General features: G+C 45.2%; 2 protein-coding genes across 2 annotated transcripts; both read right to left on the bottom strand.

Annotated features, from left to right (window-relative positions):
- Window positions 1-274: 274 nt before the first annotated feature.
- LOC119942474 (olfactory receptor 52E5-like) lies at window positions 275-1219 on the bottom strand. Its single transcript, XM_038763312.1, has one exon. It carries the CDS (start codon window positions 1217-1219, stop codon window positions 275-277), a length of 945 nt encoding a protein of 314 aa, XP_038619240.1.
- Window positions 1220-9792: 8573 nt separating this feature from the next.
- Window positions 9793-12776, bottom strand: LOC119942465 (olfactory receptor 56A4-like). Its single transcript, XM_038763300.1, has 3 exons — window positions 11841-12776; window positions 10971-11023; window positions 9793-9976 (listed from the first exon to the last, which is right to left on the bottom strand). The coding sequence occupies exons 1-3, from the start codon at window positions 12774-12776 to the stop codon at window positions 9793-9795; spliced, it is 1173 nt and encodes a 390-aa protein (XP_038619228.1).
- Between the last annotated feature and the right edge of the window lie 5608 nt (window positions 12777-18384).

Raw genomic sequence — 18384 nt, 5'->3', positions numbered from 1 at the left:
TTCCTCCTTCCACCCCTTCATTCATGCTATCCTCTTGGCTTGAAATTTTATATTACCCCAAGTTATATGAACCATCATCTACCTCAAGCACTTATGAACATACTCATACCCAGTGTTAGTACATTTAATGATTCATTCTGACTACTCTAGTTGCAAATATTTGAGCCTCGCCAGTTGGTGTGTAAGCTTTTTGAGGGCTGGGAATATGTGTCTTCTTTCCTTAATACTCCCCCAAATACCACTGATTGCCTGGTCAGTTGGCATCCCTTGGGGGTCAGGAATCTTTTGCATGGAACATTCTCAGCACCGGCTCCAAGATCAGCCTGGTCCTGACCCCATAGACAACAGAGTTAATGGCGGGTGGGACAACCACGTAGAGGTTGGCCAGAAGGATGTGGATGTAGAGAGGGATTTTCTGGTGGCCAAAGCGGTGGGTGAGGAAGGAGAAAAAGGCTGGGATGTAGAAGGCTAAAATGACACAGATGTGGGAGCCACAAGTGTTGAGAGCCTTGAATCGGGTGTTCCAAGATGGGAGGCGGAAGACGGCCTGGAGAATCTGGATGTAGGAGAAACCTATCACAGAGGTGTCAAAAAATCCCATGGAGAAAGCTACAAGGCCATAGATAATGTTGGTTCTGATGCTAGCACATGCCAACTGTGCAATGCCCATGTGCTCACAGTAGGTGTGTGGGATAATGTGGTTCCCACAGAATGGCAGCCTGAGGATGAGAAAGATTAATGGTGTCATGAAGACCAGTGATCTGACTGTGCTCATCGCCCCTAAAATGGCCACCACTTTGTTATTGAGGATCATGGTGTACCTCAGTGGGTTACAGATGGCAACAAAGTGATCAATGGCCATAATGGAGAGCACCACAGACTCCAGGCTAGTGCAGACATGAAGGAAGAACATCTGGGTGAGGCAGCCCCCAAAGCTGATCTCTCGCAGGCCGAGCCAGAAGATGCCCAGCATCTTGGGGATGGTGGCCAAGGACAAGCCCAGGTCGATGGTGGCCAGCATGGCCAGGAAGTAGAACATGGGCTGGTGGAGACTCCGCTCGGTCTTGATCACATACAGGATGGTGCAGTTCCCCACGAGTGAGATCAGGTAAGCAGCACAGATGGGAAAACCAATCCAGATATGTGCAGCTTCCAGGCCTGGCACCCCCAGCAGGAGGAAGGAGGAGGGGCGGAACTGGGTGTGATTGGGAAGGAGCATCTTTCCAGGGGCAATTGATGGTTATAATTATTATAGATGCTTGTACCCCTCAGGTTGTGCTGGCCTCACTCATGTCATCCTGGAATCTGGAGAAGCAAAGGCACATTGCTTCAATAACCCCGACAGGGAGTGGTGTGAACAGGGAAGGTGTGGAAAGTGAGGATTTTAAAAATTATTAAATGAGTTCATCGACACAGCCACTTTCATACCTCTGAATACAGGTGTGACAAGTTGTGAGCATCTATTAACACACTTTGCAGTTAAGAGCTCTTTCATCAATGCTGATGATGATACTGATGATTGCGGTGATGTTGAGAATGACAAAGATGATGCTGTTGATGCAGCCCCCCTCCTCTGCATCTATGATGATGTTGATGATGGCATCTCCCTTAGAGAATGGCGAATGATGGAAGAACCTTGGTTTCGAGGCATCAGGACCAAGAATCTGAGCCAAGGAATCGATTCTAGTGCTAGCAGGTTGTGCAGGGCTACTTGCATACTCTTGTTCTTGGCATGCATTTTTCCACTGGGTATGATGTCAATGCAACAAGATGGCAATTGGGTAGGGGTGCAGCCCACTGGATTTGTGTGCAAAGATCTTTTGTGTAGAGCCCACCTTGTGTTTGGAGCCATCCAGTCTAACACCTTCCCTGAGCACTTCTCCAAGTGGCCTTCCCTGGATAAGCCCTTTTTTCCTTTTTTCCTTCACCCTTGTGCATCACCCTTGCACTTGGATTTGCATCCTTTATTCACCCCACCCTCAGCACTACAGCACACATAATTTATTGATTTATATTCATGTTGTCTTCCCCTCCGGACTGTAAGCTTGTGGTGGGTAGGAAACATGTCTGCCAACTCTATTGTATTGTACTCTCCCAAGCACTTAGTTCTGTACATGTTAAGTGCTCAATAAATGTGATTAATTGATTGATAGGTGTCATTACACTCATACCCCAGGTGACCTGCCGACTGGGTGACAGTTTGGCTGAGCAGTGACAGAGAGCTATCCAGAGGTGCGGGTCTGAAGACAACAAATCTCCTTTCCTCCCACTTCTCGTGAAAGGAATGTTTCCGATCTCCACAAAAGCCAAGATTTGGGGTGATTGGAGAAGGAAGAGTAAACGTCTTTCATGAAATTGAAGGTCCCATGTGGGACAGAATCTGTCCTATCCTATTATCTCATGTCTACCCAAGAGTTTAGCACAATTCTTTGGCACTAAATTAGTGCCTAATAAGTGCTATTATTATTATTGTTATTATTATTAACATAATTATCATTTTTGTCATCATTCAAATTACTGATAAAATGTATTTTTAATGGTATTTTTTAAGTGCTTACTATGTGCAAAGCACTGTTCTAAGCGCTGAGGTAGATACAAGGTAATCAGGTTGTTCCACGTGGGGCTCATAGTTTTAATCTCCATTTTACAGATGAGGTAACTGTGGCACAGAGAAGTTAAGTGACTTGCCCAAAGTCACACAGCTGACAATGGGCAGAGCCGGGATTAGAACCCAGGACCTCTGACTCTCAAGCCCAGGCTCTTTCCACTAAACAACACTGCATCTCAAGCATTAAGTGAAGCATTGACTCAACCATTTATTAAGCATTAACTGTTTGCATAGAACTGTACTGAGCAGCTAGGGAAGTGGAGTACAACCGAATTAGTAGACAAGATCTCTGCCTGTGTGGAGCACACCATCTAGTGTGAGACACAGATATGAACATAAATTAGATATAAGGAAAGCAGCAGAGTATAAGGATATGAACATAACTGCTATAGTTCTGAGGGTGGGATGAATATCAATGTGATTAAGGGGTACATACCCAAGTGACTGTGACATAGAAGGGAGGAAGAATGGGATGAGAAAATGGAAAGTCAGTCCAGGAAAGCTTCTTGGAAGAGATATGATTTGAGTAGGGCTAAGAAGACGGGGAGTGTGGTGGTTTGTCAGATATGAAGGAGGAGAGAGCTCCAGACCTGAGGGGGGATGGGAGCGAAGGATTGATAGTGGGAGGTTTGAGATCAAAGTATAGTATGTAGATTGATGTTACAAATGTGTGGAATGGTTTGTAGTAGAAAATCACTGAGAAAAGCAAGGAAGGGGAAGAGCTGATTGAGTGCTTTAAAGCCGAGGGCAAGGAGTCTCTGATGTGGAAGTGGATGGGCAACCACTGGAGGTTTCTGAGTTGTAGGGAGACATGGACTGAATATGTTTGATCCAGACAGCAAAGTGGAGTATGGACTGGAAGTGGGGAGAGACAGGAGTCAAGGAGGTCAGCAAAGAGGCTAGTGTAATAGGCTGAAGCAACAAGTGCTTGGATCAGCATGGTAGCAGTTTGGATGGAGAGGAAAGGACAGATTCAAGAGATACTGTGACAGTAGAAATGACAGGATTCAGTGACAGATTGAATAGGTGGGTTGAATTTGAGAGATGAATCGAGATTGATGCCAAAATTATGGGGATTATGAGACAGAGATGTCTGTATTGATGCGAAAGTTGTGGGGAGGAGAGAGTTTGGGTGGGAAGATATAATGATGATCATGATGCTGATGCTGATGATCTGGGGTGCAGTTAGAAATTAGGGTAGGGTACAGAAATGGGGCAGTGAATTTGAGGATAGGTTGGGTTTGGGAATCAAACACATGCTTCCATGCTGCCCAGAACAAAATCACAGACCCATGACCAATATAGGTTGGCTGGTCTCACCCCTAATGTTCTTACCAAAGTCAAAATTATCTTATTCTCATTACTTTCCCCCATGAGTCTTGCTTAACATTCCGTTACATAACATTCCCTTGCAGAAAGTTTCCTTCCCTGCAGGTAACAGCCTCTATCTTTATATATAACAAATCACAATTATTCCCTTCCTTCCCAGCTCAGTTCTGAGTCCATTTCTAAAGAATATCTTTCCCTCATAACCCCAGACAATGCACACACGTTAACAATCTCACCATTCCTGGAAGATGACCATGTGTATTATTTATATGTCTGTATCTGGAAAATATTTCTCGATTTTTGAGGTTGTAGATTTTCCAGGTCCTTTTGTTGCTCTTTCTGTCTGCTCTATGGATATTTTCTTGTTCACTACCCTGAGACTGAGAAGAGGCCAGAGAGAAGAGGGGAAAATTAAGGAAAGACTGAGGGAGGATGAATTTGACAGTGCATATTAAGGGTACAATGAATGAGATTTGAAGGTGGCCGGTAGATATCAATTATCCAAAGTTATCTGATCTCCCCTGGTCTGGGATCAATAAGAGGGTAGCTGTGCCATTATGTTAACGGCAGGCTGTTTAGCCCTGTCTCCCTTCCAGTTTGTAAATTCCTCAAAAGGGAATGACTTCATGCTTTCTGTAAGGGAAAATCATGCCTCATTAATCTAATGGAACTCTGTGAAGGGGTCTGTAAGTAAGTGCATAGAGGGAAATCAATGGGCTGAACATTTTCAGATTTTCAAAAGGCTTCTGACAAGGTTCCACACCGAAGGATTTTAAAAACTGTGTGACTGTCGGATTTCAGTCATGGTAAGCTCCTTTCCTAAAAGATGGAAAGGGAATTGTAGGGATCAGTGTGTTGTTTCATTTGGGGATAGAGAAGTTAAGAAGGAAGTAACTAAGGAGGTTAGTTAGAAGGGGTAGGAATCAGTGCTAGGACTGATTTTATTTAACATTTTAATAAATAATCTGGTAAGAAAATGTTCAATGAAGTTTTGTCATTAACAAATCAATCCATGATATTTAATTAGCACTTACTGTGTGCAGAGCAGGGTAGTAAGTGCTTGGAAGAATACAATACAACAGAGTTGCTAGATGTTTTTCCTGCCCATTATAACTTACAGCTTAGAGGTGAAGCGGATGATGCTATCAACTCTTTAAGGATCAAATGTTGTGAGATAAACCACTGGAGACATCATAACCCTGAGTGAGCCACAGAAAAGTGACTTCATTTTGAGGAAGTACAAGAAAATGACTCTAGGGAAAAATAATTCCAACTCATGAATTGTGTAAATAATTTTTGTCTGCCGATTTTAGAGCACATTAAACCAAAGTGGTCTTTGGAAAACCAAATGACTCGACTTAGATTAGTACATTTTGGTCATGCAATCAGGAGGACTAATTCTCTGGAGAAGACACTAATGCTAGGAAAAGTCCAGGGAAAACACAGAAGCGGCAGACCAGCTGCTAGATAGAGACCATAACAACAATAACTGAAGAATCATTAGAAAGGTTGTGGATTATGGCAGAGGACAGGACATTCTGGAGACATTATATCCATGGAGTTGCTATTAATCGGAAATGACTCGATGGCACTAAACAATAATAATAATCCCCAGTTAAGAGTATGAGTGTCTTGTACCCTCTTGAGGTTCCTAAAATCTTCTCCTCTAGCCACAGTGTCCTTCTGAGATTTGTTTTGGTATGTTATCTTAGGGGTTTCATCCATCTCTTCTTATGTGACTGCCACCATCCCCTCTCCCCATTTTTATCTTTAGATTGTGAACCTCCTGATTCTCATCTCCTCCTTTATATTCTTTCCCAGTGCTTACTGTAGGACTCTGAACACAGTAAGCACTAATAAATACTGATTCTAGTACTACTATTCTCAAGCCCTCAGTACAGTGCTTCATACCCAGTAGCTGCTCAACGAATACCACCATCAATAATTACATGCAGGTTTGAGCTAGCCACCGCAGCTCAGTTAAGACAACTTGGGGTCTTGATTTATTGTTCCCACAGACCCAAACAATTCCTGAAAGGAAAGCCAATACCCATACAATTTCTCTATGGAGAGCTGAAATTAGGAAACTGAGGAAGAAGAGGGAAGAGAAAATGTGTTACGGATATGGTAAAACAAAGGCTTAGACTGTGCTGGGTCCCAGCAGAAAACTGGTAATTAATTGCTAAGACAACATCATCATGCATACCACAATCAAGAAAGGAGGAAATATTTTGTAAAGATATGTAAAGAATGTAAGACCAGGAGGCAACAGTGCCAGGCACTGTAAACATTAGACATGACACCACAACTTTTTGTGGGCACAAAGTGACGAGGATTGTGAGTCTCATATTGATCTTTTCATCCACACATGCACTCATATTTTCTGGTCCCAAGCATTTAGTACAGAGCACTGCACACAGTAAGTGATCAGTAAATAAGATTGACTGATCATTGGTGAACTTCACGAACAGTGATGTCTTCCCCGAAACCAAGGGAGATTCCTATGTGGAATACAGCACACAGTGCTAGCCACCACATCTTAGGAAAGGATTTAATAGTACCAGAGAAAAGACAAAGAAGGGCTAATACAGATCATCAGGGGAGGGAGAATAGATTGAAAAGATTGGGTCCCTTTACTCAGGAAAGATGCAAATTGAGAGAGGAAAAGATTTAAATTTTGCACTAAAGGTAATGGTTTGAAAAGAATGGGGTTTACACAAACCATTACCTTTTGGTTCAGTAAATCTCATCACCCTCGGACTAGGGTTCTATACTGAAGCTTGAGGACAGGAGGTTCAAACAACAAGCAAAAGTGTTGTCCCTCAGAAGGTGGCAAGCATATGGAATTTGTAAACATGAAAGTTGTGGATGCAGAAAGTATCAACAGTTTCAAGAAGGATAAATGAAGTGTGAGAATTCCATAATGTGTAAAGAGAGGAATGTTAGGATAGTAGAGAAGAAAGTTAGGTATTGTCCCCCTCCAGACTGTAAGCTCAATGCGAGTAGGGAATGTCTACACACTCTGTTGTATTGTACTCACCCAAGCTCTTAGTACAATGCTCTGAACACAGTAAGTGCTCAGTAAATAAGATTGAATGAATGAATGCTTAATAAATAATTGAATGATTGTAGAAGACTTGAAAAGAATCAAATGGAGTCATTAGAACCCAAACTGGTATGCTCCATTCTGATGCTCTTTTTGGCATCCATGACTGTACTGGCCCAATGCCACCTCTGACTCTTCAATGTTAAAAAGTGCTAGTGTCACCCATTCCTCTAAGGATGCTCTGAGTCCAGTCACCTGTCCCAGACCTCCAAATCCCAGAACCAGTTGCTTGTAGTTACCATAATCTCAAATGGAGATTTGGAGTCTGGGAGTCTGCCTAGTATTCTGGGAATGTTTAGAAATTTTAAGATATTTCCAGATCAGCCTTCTAAAATCAGAACTCTCACGATGACAATGAGTTCTATCTAGATGGAGTGGAGAAGAGAGAGGGAGAAGACCCTTCCCTAGTTACCTTCAAGAAGAGCTGAGATCTCCACTCCCCCAAAGACCTGAATTATAGTTTGAAGGCAGGGGGATGGATGAGATGACCACTGGACTCCTGTGGTCCCTTCTTCGGTATATTTCTGAATAGAGTAAGAGGTCGGTGGATCTCTGGAAACCTCCATTAACCACAGAAATTCTTCCTTTATTCTTTCTTCTTCTCTCTCTCTCCCTGGCTCTGTCAGCCTAGCTATGTCTTTCTCTCCCTCTCTCTCTCTCCCTAATTCCTATTCTCAGATCTGCCTCTCCCCAGCTGGGCTTTAATGAGGATATTCTCAGAGTTTTCATTAAGCTCCTCATCACATACTGACATAAACTACTCCTTTCCAACACACTAAATTCCTTATTTACCAAAACCTAGATTGATTTGGGGCCACCTCAGCCCTGAGCTGCTGGGATCCACAACTTCTGCCCTGGTCCTTCCTCCAGTAGCTCTCCTGCTCTCTCTCCAAGATGATAAAGGAGATGGGAGCTTGAGATTCTCTTTTTCTTGATGGGGAGAGAGCCAAGGACAACAGATGCAATCTGTTTTTTGGGTTTGTTATGTTAGATTGTGTGGGAATATGTAGGACCCTATGAGTGGGTATGTGTGTCTTTGTGTGTGTGTGAGAGAGAAATTTATTGCGTCTGTGCATTTGTCATCTCTAGACATTGGTGGGTGAGTGTGACTCTGTGTACCCTGACTTGCATCCCCCAGAGGTCTCCTCAGCCAGACAGTCCCTCTTGCTCACAGCTCCCATTTATCTGGTTTCTGTCTCTAAAAGAGGCTGGCAGGTTTGCTCCTCTCTGACCTCCCCCACGCCCACCCTGGATTAGTGGTCCCAACCCCCAGCTCTGAACTCCCCACCCAACTCCACCTCCCTCTCGCTCCCCAGCCCAGCCCAGAGCAGACTCACCTTCCTCAACTGTGGACCTGGGATTCTTGGTTCAGAGACAGACTCCGTACCCTCTGGTGTCTGTCTGGGTTCCACGCCCAGCCAGTCCAGGCTAGGGTGGCTTATATGGTCGGGACCAGGGCTTGGTGAAGCTAGTTATCTCCACTCCAGCTGCTCCCCAGAGTCTGGCGCCTGGGGACAGGGGACCATTGTATCCGTGACCCTAATGCTCTGGAGTTTCACGGGGTGGAGTTGGGCACAGGTGCTGAGGAACACTGCCCAGTGGATGCTGTGGGCAAACATCAGCTACATGTGCTGGCTGACCCCTTATCCTGGCTTGAGTGGGTCCGATGGAAAACAAGAGGAGGGGAGCCGGGGGCCTCAGAGATGACAAAGTCTTTGGCAGTTAGTGATCTCCAACACCCTCACCTCAAATCCTCTCCCAAAATGTGACCCTTCTTAGAGTCATGGCTTCCCATACGGACTCCTCTGCTCTCCCCACCCCCACCCGCATCCAACCAACCTCACCTAGCATAGGCCTGCCTGGGAGTCAGGAGACAAGGGTTCTAATCCTGGCTCCACCACTTGCCTGCCATGTGATCTTGCCTCAGTTTCCTCAACTGTAAAATGGGAATTAAAAACCTGTTCTTCTTCCCCCTTAGACTCGGAGCTCTAAATGGGGTAGGGAATGTGTCTGAATTGATCAGTCTGTGTGAACCCAAGCACTTAGTACAGTACTTGACATATAATAGTAACTTAATTATTATCATTGATAATTATTATTAATAATTGATCATAATAATTAATTAATAATAATCTGCATTTCAGGACAGTGGGGTCATTTGAGGATTAGCTTGTTAGGTCCATGAGTTGGGATTTCACTAGATGGATTGCTCAGTATAGTATTTAGTGTAGTATAGTGTTTAATACAATTTTGAGTACCGAGCTCTGAAAACAATAGGCATTCAGTTAATACTATTGGTTGATTGCTGGCTCTGTCTGCTAGACGGTTTTCTTCTTCCTCATTAGCCAAACCACCCTGGACACAAACATGCCAGGAACAAGGAAGCTTCCACTCCCCCACTAGCAACTAATGTGCTGGTTACAACCTACTTTTAATTTAAAAAAAACTTCTAATGAGTTGCTAGTCATTAGTCCATCCTGGGAAGGCTCCCCAATCAGCCCCAGAGCACTAATGTCGACATCCATAATTTATTTATGTCTGTTAATGCCTCTCTCCCCCTCTAGACTGTAAGCTTATTGTAGGCAGGGAATGTGTCTACCAACTCTGTTTGTATTGTACTCTCATAATGTGCTTAGTACAGTGCTCTGCACACACAGTAAGAACTCAATAAATATGATTGAATGAATGATTGATACTTCCTCTTGCTTCTAACAGTTAAAGGGGAGGGTGACCTTTCCCCCACAAAAGGTCACTGATGCATGCTGGTCTCTTGTTGCTGCCTATACCCCTGGCCCTCTGGGTGCCTCCCTGTGGTGCCCATCTTGGTGAATGTAGGAGCCTCTGGGTGATGGGGAGATGGGAGTGGAGGCATAGAGGGAGTTGCAGGAACCCTGTCACTCACTATCTCCCCAACACTGGACCTGATGACATTCCTGCCCAGATATTCACACGGGAAAAGGATTGCACTTCTCAGAAGTAAACACAGCATCTCCAGAAGTTTCACCGTGATTCTTGCTCAACAGCAGAGAAGGATGATGCCCAACTGGCTGCGAGTAGAAAGATCACGGGCCTGAGAGTCAGAGGACATGGGCTGAAATCCCAGCTTTCTTAAGACCCTTTTCAAAGCCCTTCTTCATTCTCTCACTCTTTAGTCAATCACTGGTATTTATTGACTGTTTACTGTGTACACTAAGCAATGGGAAAAGTACAACACGATTGAGTCAGTACATGTAATACAGTTTACAGGGGAAGAAAGACATTTAAATAGATTAATAATAATAATACTAATAATAATGACATTTATTAAGCGCTTACTATGTGCAAAGCACTGTTCTAAACGCTGGGGAGATTACAAGGTGATCAGATTGTCCCACGGATGGCTCACAGTCTGAATCCCCATTTTACAGATGAGGTAACTGAGGCACAGAGAAGTTAAGTAACTGGCCCAAAGTCACCCAGCTGACAATTGGAGGAGCGGGATTTGAACCCATGACCTCTGATTTCAAAGCCCGGGCTCTTTTCCACTGAGTCACACTAGGCAAAAACTGAACTTTTCACTGGGTTCGCTGACAGGCTGCCACTTGGGGAAGGAGAATGTAGGAGAGTATGTGGGTGAGGGAGAGGAGATGGGTGTGTGTGTAGGAATGCAGGAAGAACGTCAAAGGAAGTGAGGGAAGACCTGTCACTGAAGGATTTACACCACACAACTGGGACCCATCTAGAGGTTGCAGCAGTCTGTGGAAACTCATATCCTGTGATAAAAATTACAAACTCCCACCCCCTCTCCTTGTTACCCCTCCAATTCCAGCTGCTCCTTCTCTTCCCTCCTCCATTCCCTCCTCCTGTGTTTCCCCTTCTGAACTGTGACTTTGTGGTAACTTTTCAGCATTTACCAAGATGGTTATGTTCCACATCCTCAATGGATACCTGGTGATGTTTCTAGCAGTGTGGACATACATGTTTGGTTTTGGAAAGTCAATCTAATCAAGGGGACAATACACAGGTTCACAGGGAGCCACCTCTAGCAGCCCCCAATCTAGGGATGGCCAGAGACCCACAAGCACTAAGTAGAAGCTCCCTAAATATTGGAGGAGAGGATGTTAGTAAAAAAAAAGACTTGAGTTCTAATCTAGCTCTGCCACTGGCCTGCTCCTTGAACTCAGACAAATCACTTACTCTCCCTGGGCCTCAATACATTCATATGGAAAATGGGATATGATACTGGCTCGCTCTTCCTTCCTCTTAGACATCCCAGAGAGTCCTGTCTGCTGGTCTGATTATTCTGAAGCAGAGAAGTCTAGTGGAAAAGTCCTGGACCTGAGGGTCACAGGACCTAGGTTCTAATTCCTGCTCTGCCACTTACCTGCTATGTGATCTTGGGTAAGTCACTTAACTTCACTTTGCCTCAGTTCCCTCATCTGCAAAATGGGGGTTCAATACCTGTTCTCCCTCCAACTTAGACTGTGAGCCCCTTGAAGACACCTTGTGTCTTCCCCAGAGCTTAGTACACTGCTTAGAACAAAGTAAGCACTTAATGAATAGCACAATTATGATTAATATTATCTTGAATCAATCCCAGGTCCAAGCAGTTTTTGACACAGAGTAAGTACTTAATGTACGAACAGCCACATGGTAAGACCTTAGGCACCGAGAGGGAGAGCTTCTCGTCCAGGACCACAGGGTATGTCAGGCTCAGGGACAGAGCTTGATCTGCTGGAATATCCCCCTACCCATCTGTCCAGATGTTATGCCTCTCAGCTATTAAGGGGTGTCTTCTCTACCCTCTCAGCCCCTAGCCTTCCTCAAGACCCTGTGGATCCCCTCCTTGATCTCCTTGGTCCGCAACCCGTAGACAATAGGGTTCAGGGCAGCAGGGATGACATGGTGCAGGACATTGAGGAGGACAGGGATGTTGGCATGGACTCTCTTCTTGATCACATTAGTGAGGATCAGGACCAGCAGGATGGTGCTGAAGAAAAGGATGAGGATGAGATGGGACCCGCAGGTGCTCAAGGCCTTGGCCGCTGCCCCCTCGGCCTTCAGACGCAGCACGGCACGCAGGATGAAGGCATAGGAGAGGGTGATGAGGCCCAGGTCCGAGCCCATCAGAGTCCAAACCACCACAAACTGGTAGAGTTTGTTGAGGGTAATATTTCCACAGGACAGTTTCGACACAGAAAGGTTGGCACAAATACAGTTCCTTATGGTGGTGTTCCCGCAGTAGTGTAGCCGGGCAGAGAGGATGGGGACAGGAGCCAGGAGCAGGAAGTTGCAAGCCACGATGAAGACGGCCGCCTTAGCCACAAAACGGTCAGTGACGATGGATGGGTACCGCAGTGGGTGGCAGATAGCCACGTAGCGGTCATAGGCCATGACCAAGAAGGTAGAGGACTCCATGAGCAGTAAGCTGTTCATGATGAGCATCTGCAAGAAGCAGCCTGCAAAGCTGATGGACCACCAGCCCAACCAGAAGATGGCCAAGACCTTGGGGATGACAGTGAGACAGAGAATGAGGTCCAGGAGGGAGAGGAGGCTGAGGAGGTAGTACAGGGGCTGGTGCAGAGACTCCTCCAGCCAGACGGTCAGCAGGAGCAAAGTGTTGGCTCCCAGGGCCACGATTAAGAGCAGGGCCAGAATCACAGAGAGCCCGAGCTGATGGCTCCGGGTCCCAGGGAGGCACATGAGGTGGAATTCGGAGGGCTGAATGAAGGAGTTGTTGCTGAGAGATGACATGGCAGAACAGCAGAGCAGAGCAGGCTTCTTCCTGAGAACCTGGGTGAGCAGAGACAGATGTAAGTTCCTCATCTGCCAAAGACACAAATAACCCAGTGGTTCAGTGATTTGCCCACTTCTGCTCCTGGATCTCCTGTGCCCAGGCTGAATCTTCCAGAGAAACCCCCTCCTTTGCTCCTGAACATTGCATCTCTAACTCACATTGTATTTTACTCCTTTTGCTATGCACACGGTGTCTACCAGTACAGAGCTTGGCACACAGTGTCAACCAATCAACGGTATGAGAAGCGGCATGTCATAGTGAATAGAGCATGGGCCTGGGAGTCTGGACATTATGTGTCTAATCTTGGCTCTGCCACTTATCTGCTGAGTGACTTTGGGCAAGTCACTTACTTCTCTTGGCCACAGTTACCGCATCTGTAAAATGGGGATTGAGACTGTAAGCCCCATGTGAGACAGGGACTGTGTCCAACCCAATTTTCTTGTATTTGGATACCCCAGTGCTTAGTACAGTGCCTGGCACATAGTGAGCACTTAACAGATATCACAATTATTATTATTATCATTTATTATAAGCATTATGGCATTTGTAGAGTACTTACTGCATGGACAACCCTGTACTAAGCACTTGGAGGAGTACAATATAACAGAGTTGCTAGACAACTCTGCCGCTAATATCCTCACTGTGCCTCATTCTCACCTGTCCGGCCATCGACCCCCGGCCCACATCATCCCCTTGGCCCGGAAAGCCCTCCTTCTGCACATGCGCCAAGCTAGCTCTCTTTATCCCTTCAAAGCCCTACTGAGAGCTCACCTCCTCCAGTAGGCCTTCCCAGACTGAGCCCCATCCTTCCTCTCCCCCTCCTCCCCCTCCCCATCCCCCTGCCTTACCTCCTTCCCCTCCCCACAGCACCTGTATATATGTATATATGTTTGTACGTATTTATTACTCTATTTATTTTATTTGTACATATTTACTCTATTTTATTTTGTTAATTTGTTTTGTTTTGTTGTCTGTCTCCCCCTTCTAGACTGTGAGGCCGCTGTTGGGTAGGGACCATCTCTATATGTTACTAATTTGTACTTCCCAAGTGCTTAGTACAGTACTCTGCACACAGTAAGCACTCAATAAATATGATTGAAAGAATGAATGAATGAACATATTGGCAGACACAAGAGGTGCTGAATCCAGTGCACTACACACAGTTACCAGTTTTGGCTACAGGAGGGAGAGACATACCCCTTCCATTCCTAGGACTGTAATGAGTAGAAGGCAATCTGCTACAAGTCAAAACTTACCTGTGCTAGGCAGCAGTGGTATGGGAGAGAGTCGAGGGCGGAGACTCAAGTTTATTATGTGGAAGAAGACAATGGTAAACCACTTCCGTATTTCTACTCAGAAAACCCTATGGATACACTACCAGAACGATTGTAGATGGAAGAGGAACATTCTGGGAGAGATGTGTCTATAGAGTCACTATGGGTCAGAGGTTCATTCAATCGTATTTATTGAGTGCTTACTGTGTGTAGAGCACTGTACTAAGCGCTTGGTGGCATAAGACAAGACAGTGTTCTGCACTCAGCAGATTCAAGCACCCTGGACGGTGCTTTGCACACAGTAGACACTCAGTACAGAACAGTAGGTGCTCAGTAAGTAGTGATGTTAATGAAGAAATGGAAGACTAAGAAATGAGAAATGACCCCAAATTCCCTCCCTGAATAGTCGTGGGCCCAGAGAGTTGCTGCCTGAATCTCCTACTTTATAAGTGTCATCTTGGCCCTTAGCATACCTCCAAACTTTAATCCACAGTCTCCTAAAAGAATGATTGAATCTCACTATTGCACTAATAAGATGACTAGGGGTATTTCACTTCACTGTGCCTCTGTTGCCTAATCTGCAAAATGGGAGCCCCTCATGGACAAAGACTATGTCCAACCCAATTTTCTTGTATCTACCCCAGCACTTGCTACAGTGCCTGGCACATAGTAAGCACTTAGCGAATGCTACAGTTATTATTATCATTAGTTACCATTAATATTATGGTATTTATTGAGTGCTTACTGTGTGGAGAGCACTGTACTAGGCCCTTGGGGGAGCACAATACCACAATGAGCTTACAGTGTAGAGGGATGAGTTTGCAGTCCAGAAGATTTTCATAAAGAAAATTGTTTATCCTTATGAGCCCCAAACCAGAGAAACCTACTCAGCAGTTGTCTGGTGGTTGTCCTTAGATATAGCTGATAGGAAAACTTATTAGCAAGCAAACACAAGCTGTTGAAGCAGATTAAAGAACTACCTTCTCTTCAGCATGATTGAACCCACTCACACAGACTTTAACTCCCTTCAGTTTAACTCTGCTAGCTTTTCTGCTCTGCTTCCTTTTAGCTCAACTGGGTAACTTTAAAAATATCAGACTCAGCATGGAAAAGAATCCTTTCCTGCTTAAAGTACATGCATTAATCAGTTAATGGTATTTATTGAGCACTTACCGTGCCTAGAGCACTGAACAAAGCACTTGGGAAAGTGCAATACAACAGAGTTGGTAGATACGTTCCCTGCCCACAACAATCTTAGTTAGAACTGATTAATCATCAATTAATCAGTGATATTTGTGGAGGGCCTATTTTATGTACAGTGTATACTAAGCACTAGGGAGAGCACAGCAGAGGCTAGACAAGTGTTGTCTTCTCTCAAACTGCTCAGTTTTGACTGAGGGAGTCAAATGGACAAAAATTACTTCAGGAAGTGGTGGTGAGAAGAAGAACAGGTAGTAGTATAAATACATAGGGATAAATTAACTTAATAAATAATGGTATAAACAAAATGAAATCAGTGTGACCTATGGAAAGAAAATGGACTAGGAGTCAGAGGACCTGGTCTAATCCTGGCTCTGCCACTTGGCTGTTGTGTGACCTTGGGAAAGTCACTTTACTTCTCTGTTTTTCTGTTACCTCATGTGTAAAACTGGGATTAAGACTTTGAGCCTCATGTGGGACTTGGACTGTGTTCAACCTGATTAGTTTGCATCTACCCCAGTGCTTAGTACAGTGGTTAGCACATGGTAAGCACTTAAAAAAATACCATTACAAAATACGGAGGGCATAGGTGCTGAGGATAGGAATAGAAAACATAGATGCTAAGCATGTCTGTTTGGTCATTGTGAAATAATTGTGGACAGCTGCCTGGAGGAGGTGGGCTTTAAGGAGGGATTGGAAGGAAAAGAGAGTTAGGGGCTGGTGGATCTTGGTGGGGAGGAAATTCCAGCTAGACGGAAAGCATGAGTGAGGAGTTGGAGGCAGGAGAGTCAAGGTATGGTTGGAAGGTGAGCCTGGGAGTTAAAAAATTGCAGATTTCAAGAGCTTCTTTTGAAAAGGCCTATGTAGGAAGATAGGGGCTCCCATCCCTCAAAGGAATGGGACATAGACCCCAGATAGTCAAAGAAATGAAAGTTCTTCCATTCAAAACCATGGAATCATCTCCAACCCATATCTCACTAAAAGGAATAAAAACGGCCAAGATAATTTTCATTGATTTCTAAAATGCACTTTTGAACATGATTGCCAGCAGTCAGAGGCTGACCAGATAGGGAAGCTTCACTCTACAAAGCTGAGGACTTCAGCATTAGCTCAAGACAAACCTGGATACCAAGAAATGAACTCCAGCCACTCCTTGGGTGAATCATCAGGGAGACTGGGGTGGGGTTTCACAGACACTGGAAGGAGGGCATCGACTCCTTGCAGTGGGCAGGACCATGCAGTGTCTTTCTTTCATCATCTGTTTAGAAGAAACTGATTGAAGTTTAATCTCCAATGTCTCTTCTCTTCTAGTCTTCTCGTTATGGGCATGGATTGTGTCCATTAATTCTGTTGGATCTTACGCTCCCAAATACTTAGTACAGTGCTCTGCACATTGTATGCACTCAATTAATATCATTGATTGATTGAGTGAGTAATTCTGCTTGTGGCCCTGGAGCACTTCAGCCAGTGCCCACAACAAAAGGCTTTTTGTACAGCAGGCTTGAGACTCTACTCCAACCAACCTTTCCAGGCATCTGCTGGAATGGCCTCTCCCTCCCAATTCTGAGCCTGGAGTGTCCCCTCTCTCTCTCCAGATGGAGTTCTCTTCAAGAGATGCCATGTGGCCTGGTGGAAAGGACACAAGCCTCGAAGTCAGTAGACTTGGGTGCAAACCCTGGCTTTGCCACTTGCCTGCTGTGTGCCTTAACTTCTCTGTGACTCAGTATCCTCATCTGTAAAACCGGAATTAAATACTATTCTCCACCTCCCCATGAGGTAGAGTGCTGAATTAATACTGCTATGATATCTCTGAAGTTCTCCCTTGGCAAGTTTCGGTCCCAAGCCCATTCACCGCTGAGCCTCTCTCCTCTCAGCCCTTCACTTTCTGAGTCAGGTTTCCCTGACTGCCACTCTCTGAAATGGCCTGGCTGGACTTTCACTGCTACCTGGGGTTTCTTAAGACCACTCTCCTCCCAGCCTGAGTCCATTCCTGGAAGCAGTTTCTTTCCTGTTGGGGGGAAGGAAGAAGGGGTTGGGGAGCTCAACTGCATTCTGGAGAAGGAAAAGCAGCAGGAAGGGGGGAAGGACGAGGAGGGAGAAGATGAAGTCATAAGTAGAAAAGAAGATTGAGGGGGAAGAGGAGAGAAAGAGAAGAGGAGTGGGAAGAAAAGGGAAGAGAGAAAATGAGGAGGAGGATGAGAAGAAAGAGGAGAAGGAGGAACAGCAGCAGAAATGCACCTGTTGACCACGGCTGGTTCGATCCTGGGAATATGAGCCCAGTTCCAGGGATTTTGCTTTGTGTCTCTGCCTGGAGACATGAGAATGGGGTAGAGGTGGTGTCCAAGAGGGAAAGCAGCTTTCATCTATGTCATTTTTTTAATGCTATTTGTAAGCACTTACTATGTGCCAGGTTCTATACTTAGCCCTGGGGTAGATACAAGCTAATCAGACACAGTCCCAATCCCACATGGGGCTCAGAGTCTTAATCCCCATTTTACAGGATGAGGTAACTGAGGCACAGAGAAGTGAAGTTACTTGCCCAAGGTCTCATAGCAGACAAATGGCGGAGCTGGGATTAGAACCAGGTCCTTCTGACTCCCAGGCTTGTGTTGCATCTACTAGGTCACTCTGCTTCTCATTTGAACATAAACTGGAGTTCTTGGCCTGACTGGCCCCCCTGAAGTCATCTTATCCAGTCCCCTGCCTCCAAACAGGACAGTCCCTTCTCCAAGTCAGGCAGCTTTCCTCTGCTGAGGGGGATCCAGGAGAGGAATCCCCTCTTCCTTGCCCCTGCACACTCATCCTCACTGAACTTAGGAAAAACAAAATCTTGAGCCTGAAGAAATCAAAAGAGCTTGGATTTTCCTCTGACTCATTGGGTGGCCTTGGGTGGCCCTTTCCCTCTTTGTATACCAGTTTACCAACTTGTAAGCCAGGAACAAATAATCTCTGCCCCTCTCTCTCCCTTCTTTCATCACTTCTTCCTTGGCACCCCCTCATCTCTCCATTCCAGGTCAAGTGAGATCCAGGGTGGGTATCTGTTTATTGTTATAGTGCACTCTCCCAAGAGCTTAGTACAGTGTTCTGCATA

This window comes from Tachyglossus aculeatus, chromosome 2, assembly GCF_015852505.1.
Source record: "Tachyglossus aculeatus isolate mTacAcu1 chromosome 2, mTacAcu1.pri, whole genome shotgun sequence".
Taxonomy (NCBI): domain Eukaryota; kingdom Metazoa; phylum Chordata; class Mammalia; order Monotremata; family Tachyglossidae; genus Tachyglossus; species Tachyglossus aculeatus.
Note: the sequence above shows the minus strand (reverse complement) of the source record. Positions and strands in the feature narration are given on the sequence as shown.